Source organism: Corapipo altera, unplaced genomic scaffold (assembly GCF_003945725.1).
Source record: "Corapipo altera isolate COAL_440 unplaced genomic scaffold, ASM394572v1 267, whole genome shotgun sequence".
Classification (NCBI taxonomy): Eukaryota; Metazoa; Chordata; class Aves; order Passeriformes; family Pipridae; genus Corapipo; species Corapipo altera.
The window spans coordinates 273,039-298,075 of NW_020884970.1; the positions used below are offsets into that span (position 1 = coordinate 273,039).

General features: G+C 45.1%; 1 protein-coding gene across 11 annotated transcripts in view; it reads right to left on the reverse strand.

Moving 5' to 3' along the window:
• ADGRB1 (adhesion G protein-coupled receptor B1) overlaps window positions 1-25,037 on the reverse strand; it is a 293,421-nt gene that overhangs the window by 8,810 nt on the left and 259,574 nt on the right. For 9 of the 11 annotated variants that reach the window (XM_027665116.1, XM_027665120.1, XM_027665119.1 and 6 more), the window contains 6 exons: window positions 18,433-18,604; window positions 17,165-17,260; window positions 14,470-14,524; window positions 9,944-10,623; window positions 8,503-8,538; window positions 6,780-6,884 (listed from right to left, as the gene is read on the reverse strand). In XM_027665116.1, the coding sequence (XP_027520917.1) occupies window positions 6,780-6,884; window positions 8,503-8,538; window positions 9,944-10,623; window positions 14,470-14,524; window positions 17,165-17,260; window positions 18,433-18,604 (1,144 nt within the window). The remainder of the gene's footprint in view (window positions 1-6,779; window positions 6,885-8,502; window positions 8,539-9,943; window positions 10,624-14,469; window positions 14,525-17,164; window positions 17,261-18,432; window positions 18,605-25,037) is intronic. The other 2 variants (XM_027665118.1, XM_027665124.1) reach the window with 1 other exon arrangement.

Below are 25,037 nucleotides of genomic sequence, written 5' to 3' on the forward strand. Positions count from 1 at the left end.
TCCACTGGACCAGGTTGCTCCAAGCTCTGTCCAACCTGGCCTTGGACACTTCCAGGGATGGGGCAGCCACAGCTTCCCTGGGCAACCTGTGCCAGGACCTCCCCACCCTCACAGGAAGAGTTTGTTCCTAATATCTCATCTAAACCTGTCCTCTGTCAGTTTAAAGCCATTCCCCCTTGTCCTGTCACTCCATGATCTCTTTTTTCTCACCCCTCTGTCAGATGTCAAAGCAAGTGCTGGTGGAATGGGAACATCTCCAGGTGTCCAAAGAGGAAAGCAGAGAAAAATCTCTACGTGAGAAGAGAAAGTGAGGAATCAAGACAGAAACACTGCCTAGAAGGAAACAGCAAAAAGTCATAGAAAGGCAAAAAAACCTTTGTATCTTTTTATGCTGGATTTTGAAGCAACTGCTTTTTTTTTTTTTTTTTTTTTTTTTTTCAGGACCAACAGAGAGGTGGGGCTGGATTTGAGAGCTGTTTTTTTGCCCACAGAAGTTGTGGATCCATCCCTGGAAGTGTCCAAGGCCAGGCTGGACAGGGCTTGGAGCAACCTGGGATAGTGGAAGGTGTCCCTGCCCATGGCAGGCAGTTGGAACAAAATGTTCTTTAAAATCCAATCCAACCCAAACCATTCCATGATTCCATGAGTTACAAACTGAGCCCTGATCCTGTCTGTGAGCTCCAGGACAGGGCTCCAGCCAAAGCAAAAGCCATTCCAGCTGCAGGGAGCAGGACACAGCAAGGAGCTAATAAGCAAGAAGGAGTAAATCAGAGGAATCTGAGAGCTCTGCTCTGACCTCAGCACCAGCAAAGAGGTTTAAAATGAATGCAAAGCCAGATGATGGCAGGAAAAGAGGAATATGTATGTGATTCAAACTTCCCTAATAGAGCTGGATCAAAGGACTCCAGCAGAGGGGGAAGGCAGGAGTGTCACTTCCATTCCTTTCAAATTGTAGCAGAAGCAAAACCTTGGCTTTTTTTAAAGCCTGCAAAGGCTCCACTTTCACATCAAGCTGTTGCAGAGCATGTGAACCCCTCTGGATGTCCAGCCCAAGCACTGGAATTTCTTTAGCAATTAAGTCCCAGGGAGTAGCAGTGTTGGAGATGCTTTAGCCTGAGAACACAGCTCTGCACAGCCAAATATTTCCTGTGTAGTACAAAGCAGCTTGAAAACAGCCACTACTCTGCTTTAATGTGAAGAGATCTCAGCTACAAGAATTTAAACCCTGGAAACTGTGTGTATTTAGGAGGAAACAGGGAAAGAAACTGCATGTTGGAGCCTGCAGTCTGCCAGGCAAAGGTCAGGCTTTTAAACACAGAAACAAACTTGAAGAGAGGTTTCCAACAATGGGATTTTTTTTTTTCTGGTAGCAATATGGGAGGTAAAGAATGACTCAAAGTGATGGGAGTGATTAGGAAGGAAGAAATCTGCTGTGTGAGTCAGTACCAACCTCACATTCCAACATCCATCCATTTGGGTAGCAGAATATGCCTTAAAACTACAAAGAGATATTTATGGTCCAGGTGGAAGCTGCTCACTGCTTATTGCAGCCTTCAAAAGGAGGGTCTGGTGGATCCCAGGCTCCAGGAGAGCTTTAAATTTTCCTCAGGATGCCTGGGGTGGATGGAGGTGTTATTTTGATGCAAATCCTGCTGTGGTTGTCTCCAAGCCTTTGGTTCCTTTCAAGCCTCCTGGTTGCAGATAAGCTGCCCAGGGGATAAATATTTAACACACAAAGCTCATTCAGTTTTCTGCTCAGGGTCTGCACCAGCTCCCAGTTTGGTCTGGGATAAAATGGAAGGGCAACAGTGTGAAATATCCACAGACAGGTTGGCTGTGAGCCTTTTGAGAAGAGGGTGAGCAAAGCAAACCTGCTCCTGAGATGCTATTTTTAGATTTTACATCTCTTCAGGTGGACAGAGATAATCTGTCCCAAATTCCAGCATAACAGGAGCAAAGAAGTCCTGCCTACAATGCTATAACTTCCTTCTGTGTAAGGAAAAAATCACCTCCACCTTCCTTGCTTTATGTGAAGTTCAAGACTGCAAGGGAGACAAAATTTACCTCCGAATCCTAGAATATCCTGAGTTGGAAAGGTCATGGTAAGGTCATACAGAGATCTATTAGATGCATTAAAAAAATTGATTTTTCAACTTGCAGCCATGAGATCTTGCTGCTCATATCTTAATTCCAGCACTGAAAAATGAGCTTTGGGTAACAGTGTCCACATCCCTGATTAGTCCATAAAGCCACAGATCACAGAATGGTTTGGGTTGGAATGGACTTTAGAGACCATTTATTTCCAGTCCCTTGCCACGGGCAGGGACACCTTCCAATAGACCAGCTTGCTCCAAACTCCATCCAACCTGGTTTTGGACACTTCCAGGGATGGGGCAGCCACAGCTTCTCTAGGCAACCTGTGCCAGGGCCTCCCCACCCTCTCCCAGGGAAGGATTTCTTCCCTACATCCAAACTAAATCACATTTTTTCAGCTTAAAGCTGTTATGAGTGAGACCCCTGTATTCTGCTGCAGGGGAATGGCCAGGTGGATGTGGGATCCTGTGTGCTTTGGTCCACGTGATTTTCAGCAGGAATAGCTGAGGGTGCTTCCAATTGGAGCATTTTATAGTTGAGGTAGAGATTTTAAAATCTAAATGTCACGTGGAATAAATTTCATGTAATAAACTGAAAAAAATATGGTTTATTGCCTAAGAAAGGACATCCCAATCTCAGTGGGATGTGGATTAGGACCCCTTGGTCATAGGGTGATGGGAAAGCAGAATCCATCTCCAAACCTGTCTCCACCTTCTCACTCTCTACAACTCCCTGAGAGGAGGTTCCAGCCAGGTGGGGGTCAGTCTCTTTTGTCAAGTAACAAGTGACAAAACAAGAGAAAATGTCTTTAGGCTGTGCCAGGTTGAGGTTTAAATTGGATATTTGGGAAAATTTCTTCACTGAAAGGGTTGTCCAGCCCTGGCCCAGTTGCCCAGGGCAGTGGTGGAGTCCGCATCCCTGGAGGGATTAAAAAGATGTGGCACTTGGGGACATGGTTTAGTGGTGGTTTAATGGTTGATCTGAGAGGTCTTTTTCAACTTTAACGATTTTCTGAGTCCCTGATTATGTTTCCAGCTCTGCAGAAATAACTCTGGGACAGTGAGCAAAGGACATTCCTCTTCATTTTTCAAGTGTACACAGAGGTAACACTTATCCAAAGTTTCCATGTGTCAGGATACTTGGAGAGCAGGAATACATGTGCTGGGACAAACCTTCTCTTTGCTGAAGACCCTTTAAAATTGATGTTTTACCAATGAATCTGGAGAAATTCTCAGCAGTAAACACATGTGATGGTTGAATTTTCAACCCCTTTTCCTAAAGAGACAAAAAAGCTATTTCTTCATCCCATTAATCTGTTGGTGTTTCCTTAAAATCCGATAATTTTGTAGTTCATTTGATATGAACTACGTATTTATTGTGACAGGATAATCAGGTTTGACCAGTGCACTGGAGTACAGAGGACTGGCATTTATATCCAAACCAAATCCCTAAAAATGGTCAGTATCATTCCTAGGAATTCCCAAAGGATGTCTGTGTTGTGCAGACAACAGTTTATTTAGTTCAAGTCTCAGCAGCACCTTCCTGACTTTGGAGTTGAAGGAGGAGAGAGGAAGAGTGAGAAGATTAGGAAAAGCATCATAACTTGGAAAGGACTGAGGACAACGGGTCATGCTGCCAGGAGAGGCTGGGAAACTGCCAGGGCTGGGGAGCCTTGACTTTGTGGTTGCTTATTTGAAAGAGAAATCAAAGATAACAGCAATGCAGGCAGACGGACTAGACTCATAAAATATCCCTCCTGCTCCATGGTGAGAAAGAGTTCAAGGGTATCCCAGGACCCTTACGACCTTGTTCATGCCCACAAGGCAAGGAATTTCCTGCTGGTGAAGGAATGAGTTATTTCCTGCTGGTGAAGGAATGAGTTTGGATTCACGTTATGGAAGGGGTTGGGATAGGTCTGGAATGCTCTTTGATGCAAAGTGAAAGCCAGACTTACGCTAACGTTTGTTTTATCACTGCCACCAGAAGAAACACTCCAGCGTTTTATAACCTAAACATACATAAAAGAGAAAAATGTTCTTTTGTTGTTACTTTAATCCCCGGTATCTGCAGTTTGCCTCCCCTTCAGGGCAAGCTGAAGATGGGGCAGGAGGTTCCAGCAGGTTCCTCAGCAGCGAATGGTAGAAAAAGGGGTGGGAAAAAAAAAGCTATTTATTTTGCTTTGTGCTGCTTTGGAGGTTTTTAAACCAATACCTGCTCCTGACTTGCCAATACTGATCTTCACAAGCTCCCCCTCCTGGGTTAGATCCCAGGGAAAATCCTAACTTGAATAAGACTCAGTCAATATGCAAAGGCCACCTTCAGAGCTCCCCTCAGCAGCTCAGAGCCCTTTGATGCTGACAGTGGCAACTTTAATTCTACACAGATACATCTCTGAAATGCTAAAGACACCTCAATCTATAAAACCCTGCTGCAAACATCCCATGGATTAGCTTGTATGTGGTGTTTAAGCATTTTTGGCTTTATAGCTGCATTGATCCTAAATAATAGAAAAAATAAAGCAGAGAGATGATGTTCAGTGAAACTTTGGGATTCTGGGCCACCACAGGCTTCTTTGATCTGGACCTGCCTGCTAGATCCACTATCCCTCTCATTCTGCTGCCCATAATGACACCTTGCCATGGGCAATAAAAGTGGGATTTGCCGGGATAACACCTCTGGAGCTCAGCACAGCAATGCTGGGAGATCTGAACACAGACCAAAGGCTCTGCAGGGCTCTGCTTCCCCCAAAAACCAAACTAAACCTATTGTTCAATCACCCTCTCAGCTCTGGTCTTGCCTCTAAGGGAGTCCCATCAAAATCAGCCCCAACTTGGTCATGCTGCATCCTGGATCTGACTTAAAATCATGGAATCCTTAAGGTTGGTCTAAGATCATCAAGTCCAACCCTTAGCACTGCCAAGGCCACCACCAAACCCTGTCCCTAAGCACCACATCCATATGGTTTTTTTAACATTTCCAGGGATGGTGATTCCACCACTTCCCTCAGCAGCCTCTTCCCATGCTTGACAACCCTTTCAGTGAAGAAATTTTTCCTAACATCCAAGCTAAACCTTCCTTGCTGTAACTGGAGCTGCTTCCTCTCATCCTGTCACTTGTTACCTGGGATAAGAGACCGACCCCCACCTGGCTACAAACCCCTTTCAGGGAGTTGTAGAGAGCAAAAAGGTCCTCCCTGAGCCTCCTTTTCTACAGGCTGAGCCCCTCCAGCTCCCTCAGCTTCTCGTCATCAGAATTATGCTCCAGCTCCTTTCCCTCTCCAGTCCCTCAATGTCTTTCTTGTCATGAGGGACTTTGATTATAAATGACCAAGAATGTCATAATTAGCTCACCTTGCCCCTCTTCTGAGTGCAAGCAACCCCCAAATTTAATTTGTCCTGCCAATCTGGCTCTGACACCTGTTTTTCCCTTCTGCTGGAGCCAACAGACTTCCCTGCATCCTTTCAGTCCTTGCCCAGCTGGCTGAGACATGTGGAAGGTGCCACCAGCCTGCCCTCCCTTATTTGTATCATCTATATCACTTACTACACAGGCTCCTGATATCTGGTTCTAGTCCCACATCTCTGCCCCTCTGAAAAGCTGCCTCCCTCAAACTGCCTTCCCCTAAAGTCTCCTTTTCCTTGGAAGTTTGCTCCTGTTGAGGAAAACCATGTATATTATGGAATCCTAGAATGGTTTGTGTTGGAGGTGACCATAAAGCTCATCCAGTTCCAGCCCCCTGCCATGGGCAGGGACACATTCCACTAGCCCACGTTGCTTCAAGCCCCGTCCAATCTGGCCTTGAACACTTTCAGGCAGCCACAGCTTCTCTGGGCAACCTGTGCCAGGGCCTCATCACCCTCACAAGGAAAAGTTTCTCCCCAGTATCCCATCTAAACCTTCACTCTTTCAGGTTAAAGCACTTCCCCTTTGTTGACCATCACAGTCCTGTCACTCCAGGCCCTTGCCCAAAGTCCCTCTCCAGCTCTTTTAGGTACTGAAAGGCCACAACGAGGTCAACTCAGAGCCTTCTCTTCTCCAGGCTGAACAATCCCAATTTTCTCAGCCTTTCCTTCCAGGAGAGGTGCTCCAGCCCTCGGAGCATCTTCCTGTCCTCATCTGGACTGGTCCATTTCTGTATTCCCATATTACATGGATGTGGTGATCAGCTGCCACCAATAACCCACATTTAATCAGGGTTCAGTCCCCAGGACGTGCTGCCAACCCCACAGCTTAAATCTCATTGCTGTGGCCTTCCTAAACAGCCCATCCCTGTCACCTTGACCTCTGACTTGGCCCCATAACATCGAGTAGATGGTTCCTGCCATCCCCTCCTCCTGCCCTCTCCCGTTTCCACCTGGATTTCATCTTAATTTCCAGTTGCCAGCTATGAGTGGATGTACAGGGCACAAAGAGATGGCCTGAAAGGGAATGCAAAGAACAGACACAAACACAAAGCAGACAACACCATGGACAGACACGAGGACAGACATCCTCCTTCTGGGCTGCTGACCAGGAGACAAGCTGGTGGCACCTCTGTGAGTCTCCCTGTCCTTTGTGTTGCATGTGTTTGTTACAACACCCATGGACAGAAAACCAAGGGAAAGTGTTCAGCGAGTGCTCCTAAACCTTCCTGCTGCTTCCCATGCTCCTGTTGGAGATGATGGCTCTGGAAGTGTCTGACTGACCTTGCTGTCCGTTGTTGGAGACTCCTTGTCCTTCTCTGCGTGCTGGAGTTTTCTGTTCAGGTCTTGGAACATGTCTTGGTGACGTTTCCTCGTGTGCATGATTTTCTGGAGCAAACACAAAAGGCCACAGGTCAGCAAAACTCAATTCAGAAGGAGCATTTCCTCCCCCCCAGAGTTACAAAATCCAAGATCTGTCTCCCTGCAGGCAAAATCTGCTGTGCACTAAATACTTTCAACATTTCCTGAGGACCCACAGTACCACTGCCTTTATTTTCAAGGTGAGATGGTGGAAGAAAGTAAGAATTATTAATTTTTGACTGTACCATTACCCTAAACCTGCAAGAACCAACTTTTAATGCTGCACAGTTTGTGCTTGACTGGTAGTGTTCTACTAGACAGACCTAGGAAGCTTTGCTGACCTTCTTTAACTGATACATGACCCCATGAAAACCCTGTTCTCAGTAAGTCACCAGTAAATACACAAACATGTAGAATTTGGGGAAGTTCCACCAGAAACTGTTCCATAATTTCTTTTTTTTTTCCTTTCAATTTGACCCATCTGCATTTCACTTCTACCTTCTACTGCCCAGAAACGGGGGCCAGGACTGATTTCTGTAAGAACTTCCCTTGGCATGTGAGAGTACACTGAATATGGATTTCCATATGTGCTTGTCCTTGTGCTCTGCCAAGGGCTAGACAAGTGGAGAAGGTGGCAGCTTAGATGTGCCGTGGTGCCTCAATTTCAGACAAAATTCCCAGCCTGGAGCTCTGAAGTGATTCCAGCATTAAGGGATTCCAGTTCTTGGGCCCTTAATGTGACTCTGCTTTGGAAGAAGTGGCAGCTGTGAGGGGAATCATGGGGTCAGGCTAGGTCAGGTTGGAAGGGACCACAATGGGTCATCTGGTCCAATCTCTCTGCTCCAGCAGGGTCATCCCAGAGCACAAGGCAGAGGATTGTGTCCAGAGGGGTCTGGAATATCCCCAGTGATGGAGACTCCACACCGTCTCTGGGCAACCTGTTCCAGCGCTGGGTCACTGCCCAGCAAAGAAGTTCTTCCTCATGTTCAGGTGGAACTTCCTGGGCATCAGTTCCTGCCCATTCCCTCTTGTGCCATTGCTGGGCCCCCCCGAGCAGAGCCTGGTCCATCCTCTGTCCCCTCCCTGCACACACGGACAGACATGGGGGAGGTCCCCTCTCAGTCAGGCCCAGCTCCCTCAGCCTCTCCTCATCAGATAATCCCTTAATCATCTTTGTCCCCCTCCACTGGACCCTCTCCAGGAGTTCCATGTCTCTCTTGTCCTGAGGAGCCCAGAACTGGACACAGCACTCCAGACGAGACCTCCCCAGAACTGGACAAGGATAGAGAAGGAAAGGACAGCCCTTCTGGGAAGGACGGAGTGAGGATTGCTGCCCCTGTGAAGGACTGGCTTTTCAAAAAATCCACTCTGTGCCTCAGGTGTGAGGACAGATATCTCCTTACCTACAGTAGTTTTTCCACCCAGGCTCATTCTATGAAGGTCATTAACAATAAATCCCCTATTTTTTTAGCTGCACAGGCTAAGCCTTGTTACCCCAGCACAACTCTTCCAACCCACCAGTTTTAAACCCTTGAAGAAGCTCTTTGGCAAAAGCAGGAAAGAAGGCTAGAGAAAGAAAAGAAAGCACTGTTTCTTTTTCTCATCCTATCCCTCAAAAGGAACATTCCTAAAAGGATGTACTCACCTCAAAATCTAGCTCTGCATACCGGGATTTCCTCCGCTGGGTGTTCGAGAGAGAAAGAGAAGAGTGAAGGTTAGTGAGGGGTTGATACAATCAGAGTAGATAAAACAGGGACAGTCCTTCTCCTTTTCCTTCTTCCTACATGTTTCTCTGGCACTTCATGATGAAAAGTTCCAAGCATTTAGAATCATAGAATGGTTTGGGTTGGAGGGAACCTCAAAGATCATCCAGTTCCAGCCCCCCAGCATGGGTAGGGACACCTTCCACAAGACTAGGTTGCTCAGTGCTTCACCCAATATGTCCTTAAAAAATTCCAGGAATGGGACATCCACAACTTCTCTGGACAACCTTCTCCAGAGCCTCACCACTCTCAGAGGGAAGAACTTCTTCCTAATCTCTAATCTAAACCTACTCTCTTCAGTCTAAAGCCACTCCCTCTTGTCCTGTCACCACATGCTCTTGCAAAAAGTCCCTTTCCATCTTTCTGGTAAGGCTTCCTTCAGGTACTGGAAGGCCACAATTAGGTCACCTTGAGGGATCTCTACCAAAACCAGTGTACCTTGAGGAGGGCATGGGATTTTGACCAATTTGAGCTCTGTCCTGGCTGTGAGTTTTCAGGTTGTTCACAGAATGGGAAGCAGAGAGGGAACAGATCAGCCAATGGATCTACTGGAGCTTCCAAGCACCAGCCAGCTGAGACTGAAATTTGGACGGCAGTGGTTAAGACCTGCTCTCTGGCAACAGCCAGGAACAGGGCCAGATGCCCCAGGACAGACCTCGGTGTAAGATCTAAAGTCTGGGAACAACTGCTAATATCAGCCCTAGCATGAATCATAGAACCATCAAATGGTTTGGGTTGGGACCTTAAAGATCATCTAGAAACCCCCTGCTAGAGGTAGAGACACCTTCCACTACACCAGGTTGCTCCAAGCCCCATCCAACCTGGCCTTGAAATACAAATGAGTTATCAAAGCTCAAAAGGAGAGGGATGCACTTGTGCAAAACCTCTGACATTCCCACATTGTGGGATGTGCCTTAGGGACACTTTACCCCTGGATCACCAGGAGTTTCCCATCTGTGTCATGACTGAAGTCATCAAAGAGGGAAACAGAGGCAGAGGATGGAAGGAGAAAAGTCAAGGCAAGACACATGTCTTGCATTAAAATGAGAAGTCTTTGACAAACTACCATTTTTCTTTGATCCTGCAGTACCTGTAGGGCCAAAGGCAGTTGATCCATAAATGAAATCTGTCTTTGGAAGTTGTGAGAGATTTCAAACATTACATTCCAAAATAGTATCCCGTGCTGGTGATCCCTCTTGGGAATATACTACTGGCATTGCATGGTGGGCTGCACCTGCCCTAAGGTGCTTCTCTTGGAACACCTGCCTTTGAGGGCAGGGCACCATCCCGGGCTGAGAACAACCCAGCAAATCCCACGCTCACCTCCAAGGAGCTCATGGAGAGGGTGGACACGGTCTCGCTCTTGGACACCACACCCGAGTTCCCTGAGTCACCCGTGTCACACAGGCTGTTGGGCATCTGTGACTCGTTGGAGATATTCTGTGGAGCCAGCTGCTGCTGCTGCTGGATCATGGAGGAACCCTGGACTTCGCTGCACGCCATGGCCACAGGCTCCCGGGGAGGACTCTTGACCACAAAGCCCGGGTCAGTGGCCATGCTGAGGTGGATGAGCCGTGTCTGAGGCATCTGGTCGATGTTGATGCTGTATTTGCTCTCGTCCTTGGGCGGTTTGGCCCTCAGGGTGGACGTGTTGGTGGGCAGGATGACGTAGCTGGTGTCCAGGGTTTGCTCCTGCGCCCGCGAGAGCTCCGAGTCCAACTTCTTGAAGATGTCCCCGTCGCAGATGTAGATGGATTTGGGTGGCTGATTCTTGTCCTTCTTCAGGGTGAGGGAGTGGTTGCTGAACTCGTTCAGGTTGATGGCCCCCAGGTAGTGTGGTGAGCCCTGGAGGTGCATCTTTGAGACGTTGGCTGGAAGACTGTTGAAGTTCGATGACACTTTTGGGTGGTTGAGTTTCAGTTTCTCCTCATCCGGCAGCGATGGGCGCTTCAGGGTTCCCGTGATGGTTGAGGTTCTGCAGGTGGTGATGTCTTTATTCAGCACTGGGGAGACAGAGAAATGCCCTCAGCACCTCGCCCAGGTTTTGGTGACCACATCAGCACAACCCACCACAGTCACACCACGCCAGCACGTTCCCTTGCACCTCTCAGGAAGAGCCCATGGCTTAATATTATTTATATATTCATATTTTAAAATATTTTGTATTTTAAATCTAGGATACTGAAGGCAAAGCTAAAGATAGGGAAGAAAAAAGGGAATTTTCCTACACAATCATTGCCAAAACTCCCATCTAGGCAACAAATATTGTCATGTTGATAACAATATATTGAATAACAAATACGCTTTTATATGTTTAGTACATGTAGTATATGCATATATATATATGAACTATATATATTACTAGCTTATGGAGTAGAATTCTTTAAAATAAAGGTTGCTTTTATGTAAATAAAATTACTTGGATTCAGAAAATCAAAAATGCAGCATTATCCGTGATTTCATAGAATCATAGAATGGGTTGGAAGGGACTTTAAAAGGTCATCCAGTTCCAATCCCCTTCAAATATAATTTATTTTTTGTAGCTCACTGAAATACTTCAGGTTGTTCTTTTGCCTTGAACAGCTTCAGTGTTAGTAAACTGGTATTTCGAAATACAGTAAAATCGGTTATAAATTCCAAACTGCTCTCCAAAAACCTTACATTCTAGTAAACATGGTAAGGCTTCATGAGACCTAATTATTTAGCAATTTTAAACTTCCCTTCAGGAAAGGAAGCAGTGACATGAATATTCCTTAAAAAGGGAGGAAAACTTTAAACTGAGGAGGAAGTGAACATGCCGTGGACACACAGACACTCATTCTCACACAACAAACATCTGCTCCTTTCCTGGGTGTAAGAATCCATCACTCAGCTGACTTCAGGCTGCAACAAAGACCTTGAGAAGATAATGATGTCAACCTGGATGTCTCCAGGGATGGAAAGGCAGGAAAATCATGGAGATCAGCCCGTGGGGCAGGGACAAAGTGGTGTGGGACTGAAGGCTACTTACCTGGGATTTCAGCACAGGAAAGGAGGAATAAATGCATGTTCCCCATTCCCCTGGCTGAGTAGGAAATAAAAAATAGGTAAAAAGATCTTTTTTGGGACAGGGAGAAGGATCTTTGTGGGAACCTGACACTACTGAGCTGCTCCAACTGGGACAGAGGCGGGACATGACTCAGGTATCCCACGGGACTGAGGACACACTGATTTTTCCTACCAGCTCCTAGTGGGAGTGAGGGGTGCTGGGAGATCAAAGCTCCCCTCCAAAAGCAGGCAAAGTAGGATGACAAGGGCACCAAGGAGGATAAAAAGAACTTTCCAAGAGCTTTTAAAGCCAAACACATCGAGTATAACCAGGGCAACCACAACCACCTTGACACTGCCAGAGGATAAATCACAGCAAGTCAAATCCTTCCCTTAGGAGTGTCACCAAGGTTCATTGATTCAGGCTCCCCTCCATGCTCCCATGAGCTGCAAAAAGCATGTCTGGAGAGCTTTCCACTTGGCAATCTCCAAGCCTGGAGTGGGGTGAGCTTTGGACACCAAGCCATGGACCAAACCCTACCGGGGGATCTACGTGAGGGGGTTATGAGAGGGATCAGCCACATCCCCAACCCATCATAACATGAGAGATGGTGCCTCCAGGAGAAAGAGTGGCCAGAAACCAATGGACAGACTGCCATTTTTTATTATTCAAGGCACCATACAGAAGGGTCTCTGAAGTGGGGATTATTATTATTAACTAACAGCACTTTATGAGAGGAGGAAAATCTCTCCAGGCAGACACCAACCCTCAAATTGTAAAGTTCTGTGCTGGCAAAGGAAGGGAAGCTTGGGGGTTGTTCCAGGGTCTCCTGCTCTGAAGTCATGTGAAAAAAATCAACTCCTTCCTTTCCTCTGGGAAGCAAAAAATATGGTAGGAGATCCAGAAAGGCTCCTTTAGTGCAGGAGGTCCAGGGATTGCTGTGGTTTACAGCTGGCTGTGTATGCCAACACCCAGCCTGGATCATCCTGGAGCATCCCTTCAAGTCAGGCAAGGTCTCACACACGTTTTTCACATGTGATTTTTTTTTTGGAACTCAGCATTTGGTGTCAAAAGAGAAGGAGGAAGACAAATGAGAAGAGGCAGACAGCTAGAAATGAGGTTAGAGAGTGTGAGACGGAGAAACAGGAAGAAAAAAAAAATGGACAGACCCTGAAAAGAGATAAATGGACAGAAAGAGACCATGAAATAAGATATCACAAGGATAAGTGAGATAAATATACTGTGACTGTGATAAGCACGGGGAGTGGGAGTGAGGAAGAGAGAAGGACAGGAAAAGATAAATAAGATATAGATAGATATTAGACAGATAAATGATAGTGACAGTGACAGACAATGCACAGAAACACCATGGCAGGGATAAATGTTGACAAAGATAGAAATATATAAATAACAGGTACAGCAAGACAGACAGCTGAGGACAGAGATAGAGAAGTGATTTCAAGATAGAATGAAAGTGATGAATTATAGATAAATACATTAGAAGCAGAGAAATAAATGATAGATGAGATAAAGAATAAGATAAATGAAAAGGACAGGTAGATGTTTAGAGAGAGAGGGAGGAGGAGAGAGAAAAGGAAGGGAAGGGAGGAAGAGAGGGAGGAGGGAGGGAGGAAGGAAGGAAGGGAGGGAGGGAGGAGGGAATGAAGGAAGAGAGGAAGGAAGGAAGAAAGAGGAAGGAAGAGAGGAAGGAAGAGAGGAAGGAGGCAATGAAGGAAGAGAGGAATAGAGGAAGGGAGGGAAGAAGGGAGGGAGGAAGGAAGAAAGGAAGGAACAGAGGCAATGAAGGAAAGAAGAAAGACGAGAAGAAGGAAGAGAGGAAGGAAGGAATGAAGGAAGAGAGGAAGGAAGAGAGGAAGGAGGGAATGAAGGAAGAGAGAAAGGAAGAGAGGAAGGAGGGAGGGAGGGAGGAAGGATGAATTATCAAAGAGACAGAGAGAGAGATTGAGAAAAAGTAGCTTTCCCATGGTGGTAGCTGAACACAGTGTATTGTCCTTGACTTGGGAAGATCCTGGTTTGGAGGATATGAATGATATGCAAGTGCCAAGCAAGCTGGAATTTCTCTTGCTTGGGAGTTGGGGAAGTCTGGGAGGGTAAATGAAAGGCTAAATATCTACAAAGGGTAAGATTCTGTCAGGCATGAGGTCAGGCATGCCAGGACCAGGACAGGACAAAACCTGCAGAGGTGAACAGGTGGCAAAGGAGAATCCAGAAAGCACAGACACTTCCCAGGGTTATTGGGAAAGGGGCTGTCAACTCATGCACATCTTCAGGATCAAAATGAATGCACAGCAGAAAGGTGCAGGCAGAGAAGGAAAGACCTGACCAACTTCCACATGCTCAGGCAGTGTCCAACTGCACTAGAAGTGCTTGGAGCCAGGTGGAGTGTTGGGAAGGCTCTCCAGATTCCAGATCTTCTCAAAGACGCCTTTCCTGAGCACAGAGCTGTCTGAGGTTGGTGGGATCCCCTCGGGAAGGGGTTGCTAGAGCAAAGAAGGATCACAGTAGGAAGAGATGGATCCCAGCTCTTCTTCCTTGATACTCTTCTCTGCCACTGGGTTACATGTCAAAAAAATAACACCTTGGAGACAGTGCTTAATCTGAGTTAAAAGGGCCAAAAGAGCTGCAGGAAAATAGGATAAGCAAAGGGAAAATTAGGGGTGTTGCTTTCTCTTGACCAGGGTTGAGAGTGAGGGCAAACAACCCAGACATGCAAGGCACCAAGACACACACAGAGAAAACAGAAAGGGAAAAAAAAATGGCCTAGTTCAATCCCCAAACCAGGTCACTTGCTGATTCTCACCTGTGATGTGCTCACCTGATCTACAAGCCATGTCCACATCCTTCTCAAAATCGGTCTGAAAGACAGAGAACACAGAGGACGTGGTCAAAAGGAGGTGGGGGAGGAAGGAAATCCATTGGGAAAATGCAAAACCCCACCTAAATTAGTGAGGGGGACACAACCACTGCCAGAACAGCGGAGGAAAAATGTTTTGTTTGGGCTTTGAAACACGGACAACACACCACTTTTATTCACCTGTGGCTTTTGAACTTCAAGCACGGATAAAGTTGTAATTTTTTTTTCAGCTGGGTTCATCTGCTCATTCATTCACTGATTTCTGAGCTGCAGGTTAAAATATCTCCCTGGAATACGTTCAGACACATTTCTAAAAAAAACCAGGGAACAGGTCCCTGGCCAGAACTGTCTTGGATACATCACTCCACGCACAGTTTAAGTGGATTCCCCTCCACTCATTAAAGAGATCTGGGGTTGCTGCTGAGAAAGCTCCATCCCCACTGGGCTTTCCTGTGATCTGTCACCAAGTCACACCAAGTGGAAACAAGTCTCTTCCTCTGAAACTCTTAACATAAAAAACCAAAGGTTCCTGCAGGCACAAAGGCTGAGGAACTTTTTCAAGTGGTCTGTACAGCCCAACCACACTCCTTTCTTCTCCCAGTAGGAGTGAAACTCTTTCTCTAAAGCTTTTGGCAGATAACATTTCAAAGAACTGGATAAACTAAGTCACAGCAGGCCATGGGTTTTCATGGAGCAATAGAAGAGCTGCAGACTAGAAAAAGGCAGAGAGTTCACTGACTATTTCTAGTATAATTTCAGAAAGATACTTCATATAATTGTATTAATGTGATTAAAGTTGAATACTAAGAAAAGTATGGGGAAAATCTCCCCACCCCCCTGGGATAAACAATTTAATATTTGCAAGTTGAGATCCAGGAACGTTTGAAAAGCTGGTTGAGGAAATATCTCAACCTTCTTGATGCTAATTCCTTGGTAAATTATTTGGGATAGCAAAGAAATCTGAAAAGAACAGAAGAGAAATATGACTGAACTAACATTTAAATGTTGACACAGAAAAATATAATCTCATTTTCCTATAGGAGTTCCCGAAAAAAACCGCAGCTGAACAGCCTGTACTAGTTTTGCTGATAAATAAATAAAAGATAGGTTTATATTTAATTCCAGTCAACAAGATTTTGTGGAAAACAGTTCTACTCAGCTAAACTCCTTTTCACCACTTGGGCAGATTCGGAGATTACTGGAAAAGGTAACAGTAAAACTGCCACCCTGCAAAGCTTTTGATTTCTTTGGTTATTTTACAACTCAGTCACTGTAAAATAACATTGTACCCCTCTAAAAATATCAGAGGAGTCATCACTCACTTCGAGATCCCAGAGTTTTTTGTGCCTGGATATGAAAAAGTGACTGTGAGCTCTCAGCTCCTCAAAACATCCAGTGCAGAATATAATATTGCTGCAAAACTTGTGGCTGACACAGAATTTTGCAATGACTGAATGAATGAAAACAGGGAATTATACAGAGATATAAAAATCTGAAACTTGGGGTAGTGACAAGAAAATAATAAATAGAGCATCTACATCTTCCAAGGGTGCTGGGAACGTGAAGGGTGGGTGGGAAAGGGTTCTATAAATAATTTGAAGGCACATTTTTACAGAGGGAGAATAAAAAAAGCTCAGGGTGATAACTTATTGAAAAGAAGATTGAGAGTGGATATGACGATGGTGTGTATTATTGAAGAAGCCAAAGCAGCAGGCACACGAGGGGCTTTCTAATGACACACAAATTAGGCAGAGAGAGAACCTGTCTGAAAACAAGGAGATTATGCACTGAAAGGAGAAATGAGAAATGTTTTAACAAACACCACCGAGGTGTGGTGGAATTGAACATCTTTTGATGTCCTGACTCCACAATTGTGCTGTTTGAAATCAGACTTTGCTGTACCCAAGCACAAACTACTTTGCTTAGCACAGGAGCGAGGGGAAAAAAAACCATCACTGGGTTGTGATGGAGTTCTAATATTAACGAGATGATTTTGGAACTTGTTCAAATCCTGTGATTCTCCTGATGTCTTTACCTTAACTTCAGAAAAGAAATGTTTCTTATATCAACTACCTCTTAACAGTGAGGCAGACTCAAGATGAAGCCCCACAGCTTATTCCTCTGTGGCCTTATCCACACTGTTTGTAAAAGACTTACACAACAGGACCGGGATTTACAGAGCTTAAATTACATTCCCAAGGAAGCAAAGTGTGCTTTGGAGAGAAACCAATCCCTCTGAGACAGCATCTTTATCATAATAACCCAACACACAGTGATTAAAACAGTATTAAACTTAGTGCAGCGAGGACAAGGCAGCGTGATGGGGATGAGAAGGTCTGGAAGACCTGGGAGGTGTTATTTTGGCTTTTTATTTCCTGGGAAAGAGAGGATCTCACCAAGATGTCTGCAAATGCAGGTGTGTAAGTTTAAATCCCTTGATACCACAATTTAAAAAAAACCCACAATCAGATTTGTGTGAAAGGGTCTATTCTAAGAGCTAAGTTTGCTCAAGCACAAGTTTAAAGGCAAAAAAGAACACTGACTGAAAACTCTCCGATGGACAGAGCCCTCTGTTTATCAGTTATGAATTAAAAATGCCCAGAGGTCCCTCAAGAGCAGCCCAGGTGGTGCTTTTCCCTACCATGAGCTGAGCGTGTCCGTTCTGAAACGACCCCCCTGAGTCTCCATTTCCCTCTTCCTGACGATCCACAACTCGGCACTTCACAGCATCCTGGACCTGCAGGAACACAGGGATTGGCAAAAGGCAGAGTCAGACAGACCAAACATATTAAATTCTGCTGAAGAAAAAAAAAAAAACAACCAGTCTTTGGTAGATAAAAGAAGGTGGATTTAGCAGCATCCAGGTATTTATTTCACATGGTTTATATGTTCCATATTTCACTACTAAAGAGTAACTCCAAGGTTTTCCAGCTGTCCTGGTCACTGCTTCAAGTTGCTTGATTTATATAATCAAGACTAAAAATGCCTTCCATTTGGCAGCTTGCAGTATCTTTACAATGGATGCTATTGCATAAATCATGATAGTGGGGTCTACAAAGTTTGATTATGATCCTCTGATAAATATCTGGTCCAAAACTCACTGAAATCAATGGAAAAAACAATCCCAGTGACTGCAATGGGAGTTCAATGCAGGCTCATATTCATAATGCAATTAATGGAAGGAGTCTCAGCCAAGCCAGTGGTGTAATCCCATTGATTTCATTGGCCTGACATAAGGAATTAATCTGTTTTACTTAATTTAAAGGAGCTGTAAGAAGATGAAATGAATATTGAAAAAAAAAAGCCCCTTCCTGTCTCTGTTATTAATAGTCTTTGCACTCAGTAGGATGAAAAGAATAAAAGAAACAGAAAAGATTTGTCCTTTTCTTCCCTGATATAAATTAACCATTTTAAATCTCCACAGGGAGGCCGCAGAGAATTCCCCCAATTTCCTTGCTTGATTATTGCTGGCTTTACTTTCCAGCTGGAATATCAGGGTGTTCATGCCAACACACCTTTCATTCTGTAAATCTCAGGGCAACTTGGCTCTCTTGAAATCGCAAATTACTTTTTTAACATTGTATTTTTAGAGTTGTGGTAGAAACATGCTGGAAACATGAATTTTGGTGTTAAACAAGTCAAGTTTGACATGTTATCCATCTAAGCCAGGCATGTTATCCAACTTAAGGGTGCCCACCAAATTCCACTCTGTAGGACATGCAGCATGACAACTGATTCATCCCTCCTTTCCTCTGACCGACACTGTCATGGTCATTTTTGTGGTCACCATCCACACAAAATCAAAAGTTTGCAGGGTTAGAGAAGTTCCCAGGCTGGTTGGACATTTTCCAGGTGATTTTTACGGGAAATGTGTTGATGATATAAAAGAGAAGGACTCCTTTGTCTCACCTCCCGCCGCAGGATGCAATGGACCATAACGATGACAAAGCCCTCCAAGGAGTCAAAGACAGCAAAGAGGATCTGGAAGAGGGCTGAGCGTCTGTCTGTGATTGCCAGGACTGCAGACATCCAGGTGAGGGCCAGGAGAGGCAGGACCACGCAGGAGCTCCAAAGGGATGCCCTGTCAAAGCAGAGGAAAAGAGGACTCAGCTTTAGCCTCACCCGTTCCCACGGGGGATGTTAATCCAGCCTCCTGATCCCATGGGGCTGCAGAAAACTCCTCCAGCAAACATCTACTTGTGCTGGATGTTGGATGTTTTCTGAGCCCCTCTCTCAGGGAAGCAGGAGGATGCTTTGCACACTCACTCTGCCAAAACAGGTGACGCGTTGCTGCGGGAGGGACAACTTTCCAATGGTGCAAACATGCAGAAAACTGGAGGTGGGGAGGAAGGATGAGGATACCTCACTCCCCCTTTCACACCCTTCCCACTCTGCCACTAATCCACAATGTTCCCCGAGGAAAGGGAGACAAAATACAGTCACTGGAGGTCGCCAAAGGGAAGGGGGACAGTTGCAGCAGAGACTGGTCTGTCACAATGGCTGTCGGTACTTGGGTCACACACACTTGGACTTCCACAGCACATGGAAGACACCAACACTGGGACATGTGTCACAGTTTGGAGTGACTAGAACAGACAAGCTCAGAGCTGATGTGGAGACTGACACATTTTGCTGGTGTTCCTTTACTCCACAGCTGATGGTCCCTATGACACTGCATCCATGAACACCAGGAGAACTGAGTCCTGACCCAGTTTTCCTGTGGACAGAAAAATTTCTGCTTTCTGCTGTAATCTGCCCAAAACAAATTTTTTCCTATATTCAGCAATTCCTGTAAATAAGTTTATTCATGAGTGGACATCCTGGGTTAAAATAACTTGAGATTCAAGCCACATTTTAATTCACAAGTTACTAAACTGGACAAAGCAGTTTTCTGTAATGCAAGTGCTGCCCCACGAATCTATAAATGATGGCCATTGAGATGAGAAAGCAGCTCTGCTCCCATGGACTATTTGGGCATTCAGCAACCTGAGCAAATGGGGTCCCAAGCAATTTTAGCAGCCTACTGGGGAGATTTTAAGCTGTCAGTCATCCTGGTGCACCAAGGAGAATTTCTCTGTGGGGTTTTCCCCAACAAACCACAGCAGACCTGGGCACAGGCTGTATAAAAAGTTGAGTTTCAAGCAAACCTCAACCTAAACACTAACAAACAAATACAGGCAACACAATAAATTACAGGACAGATACCAGGACACGTTTTTGCAGTACTTACATGGGACTTGCTTACCATTCTCTGATCTATGAGCAAGTTTTTAATGTTTACTTGCTGGTTATGCAGGTACTGCTCTCACAGAGCTCAGTGAGAGTTTTACCTGGACAAAGCTGGAGCTTGGATACAGGGATGGACATCAGGATATAACCCCCTGGCTTCATTAAGGGTTTTTCAAGGGTTGTTACATCAGTTCTGCTGTAGTGACCACACACTGAAGTGACAGTTTATTTTCATAGTCAGAATGATACCCTAAATGCAATATCTCTACAACCTCTCCAGACTCAGATGTGTTCCTCAGTAGTATTATTAAGGAATAGAATTTACCTAAGGGAGCAGGGAAATGGAATTAATAATTTTTTTTTAAACTAGAACAAGCATTATGAGGCCCCATGTAGGGTAAAGACCATGACATAATCTGATATCTTGTAATTTTATATAGAATGAAAAACATTGTTGTTTAATGTCCAATATGAACTATCACTTCAAAGTATTATTTCAAAAAAAACCCCAGCAGTCAGACAGCCCTTAACCCAACAACTCCCAAACAGAAGTTTCTTATTCCATTTCTCCCTCAGCCCTCTGGAATTTGCCCCATTACACTGAAATCTCCCTTTGCTATTATTTGTGGTGGGGCATTATTAATCTGGCTGAGTAGTAGGTGGAGGAAAAAAAACATCTCAGAGGGGCAGAAAAGTCAAAAGGAAAGATAAGGTTTGATCCATAAGGCACCTCTCTAGATGTGTCTTCCATGCAAGAATCAGCAAACACAACATTCCCAGAGCATGGCTGGGTAGATGAAGCAATTCCAGCAGCAAGGGGAAACCATCAAAATCAATAAAAACTGCTAGGAAAGGTCTGTACCAGACAACTTTCCTTCCTGGAATCCTCTGATCTTCCAGAACACTCTTAGTACACACATATGTGGATGTTGCCACCCCCAGTGTGCAAACAAGAAACCTGGCAACCACATCTGAGAAGGGATCTGACCTGGGAATGCAGGTCATCTGAGCTTGGGAGGGTTTTCCATTCCTGGAAAGACCTGCAAACTCACACTGGCAATGATTTGAGTCTGGATCCAAGATTTAGATGTGGATTTGGGGTTGTAAGGGATGCTGCTGGAGAGGTGAATTATATATAATTTATGTTTCTCTTCAGCAAATGGTTTAATTTGAATCCACTGGCTTCAAAACTTGCTTTAAGGAGAACCGCTTGAGTCCATTTGCTATCCAGAGCATGGATGCAGTGATCTAGAACTCTCCCTTCAGAGCTCCTGCTGCCTTCACATGCACTCAGCGAGTCCTTCCAGCCCCTTGATCCATGTGCCTCCATATGGGAAAATTATTCCACTTCCCTCTGAGTCAAGATATCCTGATGGACTTCACTACTGCTGCCAACACGAGCAATCATCACATAAACCTCTGCTTTTCCAACCAGATGATGGAAAACTCATCTGCCCTTCCAGCTCAGATGATGAAAACAATATTACACCACATATTCAGCTGGAGTAAATCAGGATTTTCCTGAGTTGTGCTGATTTACATGAGCTAAGAGTATGGCCTTTCTGCTCCCTTTGTGATTCACCTTCTCAGCAACATTCATCCCTCACGAATGTTATGGAAATGCTGCTTGACACCTAATGCATAATCTTTATTCTCAGGCAGCAGGTGGCAACAGGTCACAGGAATGGAACTCACTCTAATTTCACTGGCAGAACTCTGCTTAGATTTATGAAAGATTAACATCAAAAAAAAAAAACAAACAAACCCAAACCCTCCATAAAAACAATCCTATAAAGACTGAAAATTTCAGAAGAAAACTCAAGGGAAGGTAAGAGGGTTTTCTGTGAGATTGCCCCTAATTCTATTTGCTGTGAGCTGAATTCACAGCTGACCCCACACTTCTGCCACCTTTCCACCTGTCCCTGTTTTAGGAGCATCCTTAAAAACTTCCAGAATAACTCACAGGACTTAAGAAATGTCAAGTTCCGTGATGTGATATGAAATGCTGACGTTCTATAACGACACTGTGATTACCTAATGGCTTTCCATCATGGATTAGCTACAATCAACAGATCCAGGATTTGTATGGCTTGAGACAAAGGAATCAGCTGGCACATCCTCTTATTTGTGCCATCCATGACAGCACTCAGGATGGGGGACAGGGAAGATCCTTCATTCTGGAAGGAGGACAATGGTTTATGGTGAGGTGACCCTGCCATGCCAGTGTTACTCAGCAGTGCAGTTGTAGTGTCACGTTGTTCCTCCCAAGATATAATTACAAGGATGTGTGACAGCATGGCCACACTCTAGGATTGTCCACAGCTTTATCCCTGAACCATTTATGTTGGGAAAGACCTCTGAGATCATGGAGTCCAGTCATTAACCCAGCACTGGCAAGGCCACCACTAAAAAATGTCCCCAAGTGCCACAACTACACAGCTTTTAAACCCCTCTAGAGATGATGAAGCCTTGGGCAGCCTGTTCCACTGCTTGATAACCCTTGTGGTGAAGAAATTGTCCCTAATATCCAACCTAAACCTGGCACAACCTGAGGCCATTTGCTCTTGTTCTATCACTTGTTACTGAAGAGAAGAGACAGACCCCCACCTGGCTACAACCTCCTTTCAGGTAGTTGCAGATAAGATCCTCCAGCTCCTCCTTTCCTCCAGGCTAAACAATCCCAGCTCCCTCAGCTGCTCCTGTTCTCTAGCACATGGGATGTTCTACCATGGGAAACAAGTTCTACCACTAAGCCTTATGAAAGCACACAGCAGACCCAGCTCTGACCACAAGCAGATGAAGCCTTTGGCCAAAATGACAAAAACTGGCTCTGGTTTTGTCCTTTAGCACAAGCTGGCAGCCTTCAGAGTCTTCATCTTTGCAAAGGAAGCAGAATGAAGTGATGGCACATAGAGGAGAGCAATGGAAAGAGCAAATAAATGGTTTTGGAGACAAAGATCTACATGAAGAAAGATGAAGAGCGCTGCACCCTGAGAAAAGGCAAGTGCAGGGGGAAATACAGGACATGCTAATAGAGATGTGAAGGGCCATTATAAAGAGGGAAGGGATCAATTCTTCTCATTACTCAACACTGACAGAGCAGCAGTGATGTAAGTTAAAGAAGCAGCAGAAGGAAAAAATCACTTTATAATTCAGAAACAGCTCCCAGAAGGAGCTCTGGAAAGGGAGAAGGTCGGTGGACTCAGCATAATGGATGGTTCTTCACATGCCAGCAGTTCTGCTGCAGGCAAATCACAGTGCAGGGATGTATTTTATTTATTTTCTCGTGCTTTATCACTCCTCTAACTTGGATTCACAGAATCACAGAACCGTGGAATGGCTTGGATTGGAAGGGACCTTAAAGATCATCTCGTTCCAACCCCCTGCCATGAGCAGGGACACCTTCCACTGGACCAGGTTGCTCAGAGCTCCATCCAACCTGGCTTTGAACACTTTTTAAGCACTTAAACACTATTCCTCCTAAAAGCAAGAGTGTTGTCCCAATTTTAGGGACACTTTCAGAGAACCTCCCTTTAACTCAATGCCCACAAAACCAAGACAAGAAACCTGGAACTAGAAAAGAGGGAGCACTCTGCATGTTCTTCTCATGCCCAGGCAACACAGAATGGGATTTCTCCACACCTGATGTGATTTCTATTTTCCCCAAAAGATGATTCTTCTCTCAGTTGCTGCAGTATAAATCACAGAACCAGGAGAACAAGAAATTAAATTCCTCTGAACTTCCCTGAGCAACCTGGTCCAGTGGAAGGTGTCCCTGCCCACAGCAGGGGGGTTGGAATGAGATGACTCTTGAGGTCCTTTCCAACCCAAACCATTCCATGATGAATCTGTGATAAATGAGACAGGGAGGTGATGAGGCAGCTGTGGACAAACTGCTTGATTATTCACTGGATTATTCCCTAATTAGGGAAGGTGTTCTCTGACACTCCCAGCAAGGACCTGCAGGACTTGGGTATTATCCCCAGGTAAGGGGGGATTTCAAACTCCTTGAACCATGAGGACAACACTCTCCTGAGGAACAGTCTCCTTCATAAAACCAGCCAGGCATGGAAATGCTGACTCACACTGGTGCTGGAATTACAATACAGGTGGAAAACTTGATATCTAAGATGCCCTGAAATGATTTTGAGCCAAGAAAAAGGGCAAATACTTTAGATGGGAGATTTGACACAGGAATTTCTAATGATTTAAGAGGGATGATGATGAGAAGGGTCATGAGGACTCTCTGACGTTGACTCCTGGGTGGGTTGCCTGCAAGAAGAATACACTGTACCAGGGCCTTAGTTTTGTGCCAGTCTCTTCCCTGTGGTCAGAATTTGAGAGTCCAGACATTTCACAGAATTATGGAATGGTTTGGGTTGGAAGGGACCTTAAAGATCATCTCATTCCAAAGCCCTGCTATGGGCAGGGACACCTTCCACTATCCCAGATTGTTCAGAGCCCCATCCAACCTGGCCTTGAACACTTCCAGGGATAGGACATCAACAACTTCCATCAATCCATCCATCCATCCACTCACCCATCCATCAGCAGTCCCTGTCTTCTGCAGTGGATCTCCTCATTCACAGTAAATACCAAGACATGCCATGACTCTGCCATATGTTTTCCACCTCAGATAAAATATCTTTCACAGGTAACAAAGACAAATTAATTATAAGTTAATATTTCACAGGCTGAGGGGAACCCTACAAGTAACAATGACCAGAAGGAAATGTGGGAACAGAGGTCTTCCAATGGCAAAATCTGACCAGTGTCTCCTTCAGCACAACCTAAAGGGAAAGGTGTTTTTAACTTACACCTGTCAAATCTGGCTAATCCTTAACAAGTCAGAGACATTCAAAATTTCCTGTTTCATTCCCCAAGTCAAGAAATTGCACAATTTCCAGTGAAGATTTTTTCACTTCTGTCACCTTTTCATCATTCCCTTTTTATCATTCCCCAAGTCAAGACACTGCACAGTTGCCAGTGCAAATTTTTTTTTCCCTTCTGCTCTCCCATCAGTTGCCAAGAAAAAACGGGCAAAAACATCTATTTTTCATGCCATGCTCTCCCAGAACGAGCCTCTGGAAGCTACGGGAGGTAAACTGGAGAGGGAATGAGCAACCCCAGCAGGAACAAGGCAGGAACATCCTTGATAAGTTCCCTACCAAACAACTACGGCTCATTCCAGGTCAAGGAGGAGCCAGGAATTCTCCTGGCATATGATTCACATGACAAGACTCCAAAAGGGAATGACAAAGCCTCTCCAAGGTCTGGAAGGATGA